This window comes from Pteropus alecto, unplaced genomic scaffold (genome assembly GCF_000325575.1).
Source record: "Pteropus alecto unplaced genomic scaffold, ASM32557v1 scaffold155, whole genome shotgun sequence".
NCBI lineage: Eukaryota > Metazoa > Chordata > Mammalia > Chiroptera > Pteropodidae > Pteropus > Pteropus alecto.
The window spans coordinates 13360390-13373499 of NW_006438113.1; the positions used below are offsets into that span (position 1 = coordinate 13360390).

Genomic DNA, 13110 nt, shown 5'->3' on the forward strand with positions numbered 1-13110 from the left:
ACACACCCACGGAGGAAGGGCCATGTGAGGACATAGTGAGAAGGCAACTGTATGCAAGCCAGTATGAGAGCCCTCACTAGAAATCAGCTATAACCTTGATCTTGAACTTTCCAGCCTCCAGAACTGTGAGAAAATGAATTCCTGTTGTTGAAGCCATGCAGCCTGTGGTATTTTGTTATGCCAGCCCACGCTGACTAATATACTTGTGATAACTTCTCTTCCTCTCTATGCTTCAGTCTCCTCATCTGTAAAAGTGAGGAAGTGACATGCTATGAGGCCAGTATTACCCTAATACCAACCAAAGACATCATAAGAAAAAAAAGTACAGATCAGTATCTCTTACGAGTCTGATGCAAAAATCTTCAACAAGCCAGATGCAGAAATATATAAAGATCATTCATCCTGACCAAGTAGGATTTAATCCAAGAGTCTTAGGTTAGTTTAAAATCCAAAAATCAATTAACATAATACACTATAGCAAGAGAATAAAAGGCAAAAACTATATAATCATCTCAATAGACATAGAAAAAGCATTTAAAAACATTTAACGTTTACTCGTGAAAAAAACAAACTAGGAATGGAAGGTAACTTCCTCTACCTGACAAAGGCTGTCTATGAAAAACCCACAGCTAGCATCATACTTAATGGCGAAAGACTGAAAGCTTTCCCCCTAAGATCAGAAACAAGACAAGGATGTCTGCTCTTGCCACTCTTCATCTCTGTTCAACATCGTACTCGAAGATCTTGCTGGGGCAATTAGACAAGAAAAATAAATAAAAGGCATCCATGTTAGAAAGGAAGAAATAAAACTATCTCTATTTGTGGATGACATGATCTTGTATATAAAAAATTCTGAGGAATTCACAAAAACAAAAAAAGTTTTAGAGCTATTGAACGAGTTTAGCAAGGTTGCAAGACAGACGATCAATACACAACCATCAATTATATTTAAATACAGTAGCAATGAACAAGCTAAAAAGTGAAATAAGGGAATCAATCCTACTTGTAAAAGCATAAATATAATAAAATAGGAATAAAGTTAACAGAAGAAGTGTAAAACTTACACTCTGGAAACTATAAAACATCATGTAAGAAATTAAAGAATACCTAAATAAATGAAAAGACATCGTATATTCATTGATCAGAAGAGTGACTATCGTTAAGATGGTAATACTCCCCCAATTTATTTACACATGCAAAGCAATCCCTATAAAATCTCAGCTGGCTTCGCTGCAGAAATTGACAAGTGTGGTACCCAACCAGAAGCATCAGCATCATCTAGGAGCCTGCTAGACATCCAGACCTACAGAATCAAAAACCCAGGAGTGGGACCCAGCAACATGCATTTAACAAGTCTCCAGGAGATCCTGAAGCTCACTAAAGTAGGGGAACCCCTGCTTATAGGATGCGGTTTTCAAACTTGACTATACATTGGAATCACCTAGGGAATTTTTTTTAAAAAAGACCCATGACCTGGACCCCCAGCAGACCAACTAAATCAGACTCTCGAAGGATAGAGCTCAGGCATGGGTGTTTAAAGCTCCCAGGTGAATCTATTATGCAGCCAGGGCAAGAAGGACTGGCTCAGAGGGTTTCTCAGGCCCCTCTGCTGGTCAGCCAGCATCTTTGAGAGTTTGCCTCTCAGCTCACTGGGGCCACCTGGCGGCTATACTGGGGAATGACTCTACATCTTGCTACTGCACCACCACCCTGCCGCGCCCCTGCCGCAGCCACTACCGCCACCAGGGATCCCCATCCTCCCACAGCAAAGGTCAGCACCATCCTGGCCCTTGGAATGGGGTTGGTGGGCCTGGTGGGGAGAGGGTGAGGGCCCTCCCTTGGCTCTGCTTCCTCCCTCCTCATCAGAACATTCTACACCCCAAAGGCAGCCAGAGCAACCACTGCTGAATGTAGCCACAACCACACCACCCTTCCCTCACTACTGCCAATGGAGTAGAGCCAACCTACCCATCCAACCTCATCTCTGACGGCTCCCAACACAGCTGTGTTTGTGAGCACAAAAGCACCTTCACTGTCTCTAGCTCACTTTACATCTTTCAGCCTCCTGGCCTTAGCCCATGCAGTCTCTCCCACCTGAAGTGCCTTCCCAGGCTCTCATTATATTGGGATTGTTCAAGCATGGCTTTGTAGGACCCCTCCTCTCTCCCCATAGCTCATACCCCATTAATACTCCATGTCCTTTTGTGCCTCACAAAGGACATCCATGGCTGCAGAGCTCAGAGGAGGGGTGGCCTATCAGCTTTGGGTGTGGGGGTGGGGCAAGATACCCAGAATGCCTGAAGACACTTAAGGGCTAGCAGGACTGGAAGGAAGGGGATGTGGGGAAGGGGAGGCTAACAGAGTGTGGCCAGTGTGAGGTGGGGGACTTATGATGCTTTGAAGCAAAGCTAGACATCCCTTTTCAACTACTTGGGCCTCCAGCTACAACGAGAACTGGAAGCCTCCCTCAGTGCTCTGCCCTCTCTGTATCCTCTGAACGCAGTTCAGTTTTGTAGTTCATCGCTGCCACCCAGCAGCATACAAGACCACTATGAGTGGGACCCAACGGTAGTTCAAAAGGGGATAAAACCCAGCTGCAGGCCCTGGGGAAAACTAGTCCATCTTTTAGAGTTCAGCAAAGTCCGTTTTCTGAAACTCCTTAACCACCCTTCCTACCTCACATTTGACAGCCCTTCCAACTGACATCTGACCTTGGGCGTAGCCTGACCCCAGATGCCCTGTCTGCAGGCAAGCACCTAACCTGTTGCCCCAATCATGGTCTGATCCATAACCTTAAGCAAAGGTTGGCCTGGATCAGCCATTTCACCAAGGCCTGCCTGGGTTCAGAGAGAGCATGGGCCTGGCTTGAAGCAGCCCCTTCTCTGCAGGGGCCACAGGCAAAAGCTGTTCTTTGGGAATTAGTGGCCAGCAGCAGAAAACAAAAGGTTGGCACCCATGGGGGTGTTCACTCACTTCAGGCACAGTATCCTTGAAGCGCCCCGTCCTCCCCACCGCTGCCCCTTCCTGTTCCGGCACCCTCCTTTGCCCCAACAGCCAACCTAATTCACCAGGCCAGAGAACAGAATCAGGCAGGTCAGTGCGCTCCACACAGAGCCCAGAGGCCACAAAACCTAACGCCTGGCAGGTTACATGACTGGGTCAGGAGGGCCACGTGTGGCAGAATGGTGGGGACCATGGCTGACTAGAGGGCACATTTTTCTAGATAGGCTGAAAATCTGAATTTTTACATAAAATCTGGGCTTTTATGGAAACCTGATTTTTATAATCGAATGCTCAGTCCCTCAGCAGCATCAGCTGTTGAACCACTTAACTGCTGCCCTGCCATTTATTAAACACACTCTCCAGGACCACAGAGTGGCCCTACCTACCAGCTGGCTCCTGCCCAGGATCTCCAGGCTCCCCAAGACAGAAACTGGAGGGTTAAAGCCTGGCACAGGGATCTAGGACAGGTTTTCACGTTGACTGGTCACATCCTGGATGGGTCCCAGGGCCGCAACAGCTCTTAAATATTCTGAACATCACCCCTGCACACACCCCGCCCTGCACTCCAGAACCAAGCCAGGGAGAGTTTGGGCTGGATATGTTTCCATTTCAGGGATCACCTCCACTTCCAGAAGGTGGAGAAATGACCAAGAGCCCTTCAGGGTCCCACGGGACCCCCAGCCACCTCACACCCCCGGTGGCCACACCTTGGGCTGTGAACCTGGATCAGGGGTGGGGCTCACCTGGCGGTAGGTACAGATGATGATTTCCCGCAGGTGGTAGTGCATGGGCGTCATGGTCTCACTGACTGTGTCCAGAGCTGCGTCCACCTCTTTCTTCACACGGTGCCCATCGGGCAGCAGCTGCACCACCTTCATCACCACCTGGGGCCAGAGGAGTGGGGCTGAGCAGAGAGAAAACCAAGGTGGGCAGGTGGGGCCTCAGGAACAGGCTCACCCCATACTAAGGGCCACACCGGCCTCAAGGCCCAGGCCCTGACCACAGAGCCCTGCCTGCCTTCGGGGTGGGGAACAAGGGGGTTCCTAGGTATCTGAAGCTGGGGCTCCTAAGGTGTCTGTTTTTTTAAGCAGTAGAAACCTTGCTTCAAACAAAACCTTATCGAGAACTCTACAAAACAGACAGTTGTGTAACTGGGGCTGGTGGGGTGAGGTAGGGTGTATGATGAGCCTAAGTGGGGACCCTGCTGGCTCTATTTTCACCCCACAGCAGCCCTCAGGCACTCCAGGGACACCCAGCTATGGGGAACCCAGTGTGGACACCACTCACCTGATGTAAGCCCCCTTTATTCCTGGGAAGACAGGCCTGTGAAGGTCGCTCTGTGGGGCAGGCCTCTTCCCCCATCGTTCCTCTCAACCACTCCCTGTGGATCCCCTCTACGAATCTCTCTACCCTGTACCCCCACAGTCAGCACCAATCCAGGCCCCATCCCCTCTCATCTCCACTGCAGCAGCCCCACCTCCTCCCTGGGAGCCAGAGAGGGCTTAATGAGAAGACAAATGTGAGCAAGTCCCATCTGTAGAATCCCTGGCTTCAAACTCTTTATGGCTCCCTTGCACTCAACATATATCTGATAGCTTCCCAGGTCTACAAGGCCCCACACTGCCTGACCCCACCTGCCTCCTGCCTCACTCATAATTCTCCCTGCAGGACAATGCCTTCCTGGAGCCCCTCAGTGCACCCCCAACACCTTGCACAGTCCTTTCAGAGCCCCACAGTCAAGGGCACCTGCTCATCCACCCACGTGCTCACTTGTTTCACATCCGCTTCCCACCAGATGAGAAGCTCCCTGACCCCTGAGAGTGAAGCCCTTCCACCGAGTAGCACCCCGTTGACAGCTGCTAAATGAACAAAAGGCCAGAAGCCCGACCTAATTCTTCTCTCAATCTGGCCGCTGCCTACGCACACGGCCCACACACACAGCCCACCGTCCCCACCTCCACAGGCGGGTCAACAGCGGGACTATCCTGGGGAGGAGGTTCTTCCGTCCTCTAGTGCTTCTCAGAAAGGACCCGCCCAGGGCTGGCACACCAGCAGGGGTGGAGTTACAGCCTAGTGGGAAGAGAGGACCCATAGCCTGGGAGGACTCGGCTAACCTGGCTCAGGCCATGGGACGCACACAGCCCACCATCCCCACCTCCACAGGTGGGTCAACAGCGGGACTATCCTGGGGAGGAGGTTCTTCCGTCCTCTAGTGCTTCTCAGAAAGGACCCGCCCAGGGCTGGCACACCAGCAGGGGTGGAGTTACAGCCTAGTGGGAAGAGAGGACCCATAGCCTGGGAGGACTCGGCTAACCTGGCTCAGGCCATGGGGAGAGGCTGCAACCAGCCAACACCCTGGACCTGGGATCTGGACCAACACCAAGCTTGAGAGGAGGGCAGACCACAGATGGGTCCCCAGGGAGGCACAGAGTTAGAAATATGTCCCACAGGGAACTCCCCAGGCAAAAAGCTGCAGGTTTTTCAAACTCAATGAATTGAATTCCTAGCCTCTCCCCTAAATTGCTTTCCCCCGTGAATTCTCCATCTCCTTGGCTGTCACCACAAGCCAGAAACCCAAAGGTCATCCTGGGTACCCTCTTAACCCCATGGCCAGTGGTCCCTAAAACCTACCAATGGGAACTGGGCCTCTCTTTCCTGCCAAGCGGCCCCCTCCTCACTCAGGCCCTGCCTCTCCTCTCCACTCGCTCCTCCACAGTATGGGCCCCACAGAATGAAAGTCTGATCATAACTCTTCTGCCTCTCTGCTGACCTCAAGGTTAAGGTCAAATACATAGTATGACCCTCCAGGGTCCTCACAATGTAGGTCCCCCACCTAGAGACCACTTCCTTTCATTCTGGCCAATCACAGCCTTAAACAGCTCCTGACCTTTCCAGACTCCTGACTTTGCACACTTGATCTCCTCTGCGCACATCTCCCTCTCACCCAGTGGACTCATTCATCTTTCTAAAATGCACTCAAATATCACCTCCTCCATGAAGCCCTCCTGGGCTCCCCTGCTGGGTTTCCCCAGCTGCACTCTCAGCCCTCAGAACCGAGGTCTATTCCAGCTCTCTTCACACGCTATTGGATGTTCCCCAGTGGACTGGGGAATGTATAAAGAATTCCTAAAACTCAAAAACAAAACAATCCAAATCAAAAACGGACAAAGAACTTAAAAGACATTTCTCCAAGAACATATACAAATGGCTAAATAGCACATGAAAAGATGCTCAACATCATTAGTCATTAGGGAAATGCAAATCAAAACCACAATGAGATGCCACTTCATAACCGGTAGAATAGCTATTACTAAAAAAACAAAAAAAAACAAAAAAACTACGAGAAGTGTTGGCAAGGATGTAGAGAAACTGGAACACTTGTGGCTTGCTGGTAGAAATACACAATGGCGCAGCTACTATGAAAAACAATATGGCAGTTCCTCAAAAATTGAATACAGAATTACCATATGATCGAGCAATTCCACTTATGGAATTGAAAGTAGAGACCTGAACAGATTATTTGTACACTGATGTTCACAGCAACATTACTCACAGCCGAAAGGTGGAAATAACCCAAGTGTCTATCAACAGACGAATGGATAAACAAAATGGATAAACCCAAGTGTCTATCAACAGACGAATGGATAAACAATACACACACACACACACACACACAAACACACACACACATATACACATATATGTGTATATATATGTATATACACACACACATGTATATATAATAGGATATTATTCAGTCTTTGAAAAGAATGAAATTCTCATATATGCTCAACATGGATGAACCTTGAAGATATTATCTTAAGTGAAATACACCAAATACGAAAGAACAAGTATTTATTATAAGTACTATATTATGTGATGCTACTTATATGGAGCATGTAGAATAGTCAAATTCATACAGATAGAAAATAGAACAGTGGTTATCAGAGACTAAAGGGAGGAGGGAAGGGGAAGTTATTGGTTAATGGGTACAATCAGTTTGGGATGATGAAAAAGTTCTGGAGATGAACAGTGGTGTTGGTTGTACAACAGTGAGAATGTATTTAATGCCGCAGAACTGTACACTTAAAAATGGTTAAAACAGTAAATTTTATGCTATGTATATTTTACCACTATAAAAAAAAAAAAAAAGATAAAGAAAAGAATCAGCAAAGCAGCCAGGAGAAGGAAGAGAAAAGAGGTCCACGGTAAGAGAACAGCATATGCAAAGGCCTGGAAGCTGAAAGAGCTGGTGTGTTTGAGGACCTGCATGACGGCCGGGGCGGCAGGACAGCAAGGAGGGGCACATGGTGAGGCTGGCCAGGGAGGCAAGAGCCAACCACAACACTGACACTAGGCAGATAAGTGCTGACTCTGAGTTCTACGTTCCCCATCTGTAAGGGGAAGACTTTGCCACCTCCTTGCAAGGTGTCTGGGAAGACGACATGTGGCAGGCACACAATACATGGGTGACTAATTCAGAAATGTTAGCGTCTGCCCACCCAGGCCCTGCTGAGATGGGGGTGGGGGCGGGGCAGGCCAGGGCCCTGCTCCAAGGTCACCAACCACAGCCGAGTCCCAGCTGCCCATGAGGGGGCCGTCAATGCTCTCCAGACAGGCTGGTGGCCAGCAGACTCCCCCAGGCTACACAGTAGCCCAGTAGCAGGATTAGGCAGGGTGAGAGGGGTCTAGGCCCCCCATCTCCAATGGTCATCTGCCAGGACCCCAGAACCCACCTGCCCCATGCCTTGGTTTGCTCATCTGTAAAATGGGAACAGAGAAGCACTGATGTGATGAGGTAGAAGAAGGCAACAGCATTGAGGAGAGCTTGGAGATCTTCCCCAGACCTGCCAGCAAGACTTGCCCTCTCCCCTCCCCGAGGTGTCCCCTGGGGACTCCACTGGGCGTGCTCACCTCAAACTCTCCCATGGTGAATTTGGCATCAGGCACGCTCACGAGCTCCTCCTCGCCCACCTCGGGGAATCCCTGAGGGAGGACAGCTGGTGGGATGGGGAGCACGCCTCCCCAGGCTGCACCTCTCCCTTATGCCAGGAGCCCCTTGCCAGGGGTCTGCCAGCCCCATTTGCCCTCTGCCCAGGACTGATGAAAGGGGACTCTGAGACCACCAGGGCACGATTTCTACCCCCACACCCTCCTGGCATAGCCAGTGTCCTCAGGGACCGAGCGCCCACCCTGCCTGGGCAGACTCCTGTCCTCACACAAGATGCCGCACGTACTCTGATGTGCCAGAAGGCGAGCACAGCCACCACCATGGCAGTTGTGGTTCGGCCCTGGCCACTGAGGCAGCTGAACACGAAGCCAGTGCCCGCATCCTTAGCAAGGGCAGCCCGCAGGACCTCGAGCAGCCGGTCAAAATCCTAGGTGGGGAGACCAAGGTCTGAGTCAGTGGGTGCTCCTGGCTGCACAGGCTCCTGAGGCAGCTCACCCCACAAAGGGAGTGCTTGCCCCGTGCCAGGATCTGTGTCAGGCTCACCTCAACTCACTGTGTACACACAAGACCAGATGCATGTAAACAGCCCCACCCCCGTGTACAGCGTGACCACTCCAGGACCAGGACACTTGAGCAGAGACACCCACACACCTGGGGCTCCTGCCACCATTCACCAGGCAGAACAAGCGCATGCATACGAACTCCCATGTGCTGCGCCCTCAGGCTATCCGTGGACCCCCCCTATTCTACTGCCAGCTTGAGATGGTCCCAGCCTGAGAGTAGTCTCACCACGCAGCAGTGACCACTGCAGTGTGCAGCCACCAGGGGGCAGCAAACTACAGGTTACCAGACCCACAGAGCAAAATGAGGCAGGAAATCCAAGCTCACTCATCACACATCGCAGGGAATACATGACAGGCCCTGCACGCACCCCGCACAGACCCACACAGACACGTCACCCAAACAACCAACATATTATACAGGCCCACAACGACTCACACATGATACACACCAAGCACACACAGCGGCCCACAACACTCTCCTCCACAAATCCATACACATACTAGACCACACAACTCCCCAAAAGACACGTTCTCCATACTTGTCCCCCAGACAAAATATACATCATAGACCATAAAAAACATGCACCACACACATATACACACTCCACAGTGACACCCACACCTGCTCCAAACAGTCCCACAACAGGCACACATATACCACAAAGGCCACAGACATGCTCCACCCCCATACACACCTATAATACATAATAAACACACATTTGTACACACACACACACACATACGCATGTGCACGCCCGTGCACAAACACCAAGCTTGGAAGGGATGTGGATAAACCACCTGAGCCAAATCTGAACTCTTGTGGAACAAGCTCCCAGTCCCTCAGCAGAGCTGTGTCCACAGCCAAGACCCAGGCCAGGGGGCGGGGGGTCTCCTCTTTCTCCCAGTCCTCGCCCACCTGGCCTCCTCACCTCCTCACGGGGGGCACAGAAGTCTGGCACAGGGATGCGGTGGTAGGTAAGGCCAGGGCAGGCCCCGTGGTGCTGGCTAAAGACCTCCTGCGTGGTGAGGCACGTCTGGAATCTGTGGGTCCGTAGGCCCTCCGCTCCTGGGGGAGGCGTGCTCAGGTGGGCCTTCAGCTGGGTCTCCAGGTTCTAGGGGAGGGTGGGACAGAGGGCACAGGCTGCTGAGGCAACCTCCAGGCCAGCCCGAAAGACCAGAGCCCGCCATGGCGAGGGCCAGTCCTGGCTTCCAGGCCCATGCCTGCCCCTTCTTGAGCCTCAGGGGTCACAGCCAGACCCAGAGACAGGCAGGTAGCCGCAATCAGCCACTCCCTGAGACTGTTCCCCTTGGGGCTCCAGTTTCTCCATCTGCACCATAAGAATACAAGACCTTCTAAAGACCCTCCCAAGCCAGTTCCCCAGAAGGCCTCCAAGATAGGGGTATGTAGGAGGCAGAAGGGCCTCACCTCCAGTTGGTCAGCGGTCATGGGGGGCCCAGGCTGCCGCAGGCTGTGGGTGTGCCCATCACACTCCAGCACGGCCTCCTCCCTCAGGTTGACCCAAACAACCTGCCGCAGCTTCCTCTTGGCATCAGTTAGGTAGGCCAAGATATTCCCCAGGGCCTGTGGGGATAAGAGAAAAGTCGGAAAAAAGCTCAAACCTCCCCCTGCTGCCACCCCAATAGTGGACCCAGGCCCCCTGGGGTGGTTACCTTGGCACTAGGCTGGGCTGTGCCATAGATGGGCATTCGAGACACCCTCCGAAAGTTGGCCACGTCCATCTCTCTGACGGTGCTGAGTGCATCTAGGGAGATGAGATCGTCCGCCCCCTGTGGGGAGAGCAGCAAGCCTGGGACCCACAGCAGTCCCTGAGAGGTTCAGAGCCAGCCCGAGGGAAGCAAAGGAGGGGCAGGACCACACTTCACAGTTTGGAGAGCACTTCTGTACACTCAGAGCTTCATCACTGCCCCGGCAAGGAGAAGAGCGATGGTGCCCACTCTCTGGATGAGGAAACTGAGGCTCAAAGATGAGAAGCTGGTGGCAAAAACACTAGAACCAGGCCTTCTGACTCCCTGCCCAGAACACTTGGGTTCGAGACTGAGGAGAGGGGCCTAGAACAGTGGCCAAAGCTGCACCTGCTCCTCTGCCTCCTGTGAGGACAATGCTCAACCCAACCCCACAGGAATCAAGGGCCAGCCCCCACACATTCCCACGTCCCCAGACAGCCAGCCATACTCACCAGGAAGCCCTTGGAGATGAAGTCTCCAGGAGCCACAGGCCCCGCTGAGCTCAGTGTCACAGGCAAGCGGTACAGCTCAGGATGGGCACACAGCCAGCGGCTAAAACTGAGGGCAAAGGCCAGCGGGTACTGCAGCCCAAGGCAGAGAGAGACAGGGATTCAGGGGCACAGTGCCATCCTGAACTCACTCTGTCTGCCCTGTGGTGGGGGAGCCCCCAGAGACATCTATGGTGGCCCTGGGCAGGGATGAGAAGGTGGGAAGCAAGGACCAGGATGTCTGAAGCAAGATCCTTCTGGACCCCGATGCCCTGGCTAAGGGTACAGAGACTAGGGCCCAGTGAAGAGAGGTGGGTCCCGCTTTGCCCGAACTAGCACAGACCACCCGCTTTATCTGGGTCACCCACCTTCCTCGAGAACCAACACACATGTCCCCCTTTATCCGGGTCTTTCTTTGCCTCCCCCACACCCACCTTCCTCGAGAACCAACACACATGTCCCCACTCTCCTCCCCAGCTCCACAAGGATCCCTCATGACCCTACGCCTGTCTCTGTGGCGGGGAGGCTGGAGGGGTTCCGGGAGAAGGGACATGGGTCCACTCCTCCCCCAGCCCCACCTGCTCATGGAGATAGTAGTTAAACAGGATCAGGTAGAAGTATCGCTCCAGGCTCCACAGCGCCCTCTGCCAGACACTGTGCCGCCTGCCACTTCCCTGAGAGAAGGGGAAAGGAAGAGAGGGCGAGAACGTAAAGATGGGGCTGCTGTGGTCACCCAGTCCCCACCCCAGGACGGGCAGGAGTTAAGCCTGAGACTCCCCAGAAGACAATCTTCCCCTCTTTTCATAACGCAGTTCTGCTGGGCTGAAAGTCTTCCAAGCATCTGACTCCGCCCCATCTGTAGCGGGTAACTCCTGGTGCAGGGAGAGCTATGGTGACTATATAGTAGGTACTACAGTCCTTGGTGTAGGGGCTGCCTCCCCCACAGGCTCTGAGCCCAGAGACAGGCTGCGGCTCCCCACTTTGCTCCAACACCATCCACCATGCAGGGTGGCACACCCTCTGTGTTTAAGGAGCAAGTATATCGACACCCTCCCCTGAGCCGGTGACCCTCCCTGCAAGAAAACGAAAAGACTCTCACGACAGTGCTCCAAGGGCTGTAATCATTACCACTACTTTACGGGGGGAAACTGGGATTCAGAGAAATGAGGTGACTTGCTCAAAGTCACACAGCTGATGGCAAACAGAGCTGGGTCCCCAAACAAGTGTGTTAACCCCAGCCCAGGACTCTCTAATAGGGGGGGGGCGCGGGGGTTGTCAGAGAGGAGATTAGTCCCTAGTGTCCCTCTCTCGGCCTTTGGATGTCAGGGTTCTCCTGCTAGGTCAGTACCACCCTCCAGAGGGCAAGGCAGATTGGTATAGGCTCGAAGGAAAGGTCATGCCCTTTGATGAAGCTTAATTCCATCTTTGGGAATCCAGGCCAGCAAACTTTTATTTCTATAAAAGGCCACACAGTAAGTATTTAGGTTTGCAGGCTACATGGTCTCTGTTTCAACTGTCCAGCTCGGCCACTGCAGCATAAGAGAGGCATAGACAGCACATAAATGAATGGGCAAGACCATGTCCCAGTAAAAGTTATCTCCAAAGCAGGTGGTGGGCTGGATTTGGCCGATGGGCTATAGTGTGCCAGCCCCTAAGCTAGACTAAGGAAAATGATACTAAAGGCATCAAAGGTCATTTTCATGAAGCTGCTCATCGTAAAAGTGTTTACACTGATGAGGAACTGGAAGTGACTCAACTAGCCAACAAAAAGGGGCCTGTTTAGTAAACCATGGCAGGTGACATGCCAGGGACACCTGCTCTCTGAAAGGCCCCCTTCCAAGTGCTTTATGGATCTTATCTGACCTGCTCCTCACAACCATCCTATGGGGTCATCATCATTAGTGGTCCCATTTTGCAAGTGGGGAAACTTGAGGCATAGAGCAGTTAAGCAGGTTGCCCATAACCACACGCCCAGGCTTCTAACCTATCAGGCCAGTGATGACTGCACCACGCAAGGGGCTTAAGTTACACGGCCAGAGAAAATCTCAATGACAGCAATCAGGTATGGACATGGGAAAGACAAAACAAAGCAAGCATGATGCAAACCGCATGCTGGGACAACCTACACAAGGACATCATAAAATGAGAAATGAAGGAAGCCAGCCCCAAGTGCTCACAGCAGCTGTGCTGGGATTACGAGTGATTTTATTCCTTCTCTAATTTCTCAATTTTCCATATATGACATTGCTTTTAAAAGATGTTTTTAAAGTTTTAAAGAATAAAAAGGCTCTGCGGGCTTTAGATTCTTTCCATACTCTGTGTGCAAACACTGTCAAGCCAACCTCCTCTCCCCAGAGCA

The 13110-nt window shown here is 52.1% G+C and overlaps 1 protein-coding gene across 1 annotated transcript in view; it reads right to left on the reverse strand.

Moving 5' to 3' along the window:
- Nucleotides 1-13110, reverse strand: part of PALD1 (phosphatase domain containing, paladin 1) — a 73572-nt gene that overhangs the window by 16255 nt on the left and 44207 nt on the right. Inside the window, exons 11-18 of the mRNA XM_025049442.1 lie at nt 11330-11425; nt 10716-10844; nt 10189-10305; nt 9944-10099; nt 9447-9629; nt 8241-8381; nt 7918-7989; nt 3747-3887 (exon numbers count right to left, since the gene is read on the reverse strand). Coding sequence (XP_024905210.1) covers nt 3747-3887; nt 7918-7989; nt 8241-8381; nt 9447-9629; nt 9944-10099; nt 10189-10305; nt 10716-10844; nt 11330-11425 — 1035 coding nt within the window. The remainder of the gene's footprint in view (nt 1-3746; nt 3888-7917; nt 7990-8240; nt 8382-9446; nt 9630-9943; nt 10100-10188; nt 10306-10715; nt 10845-11329; nt 11426-13110) is intronic.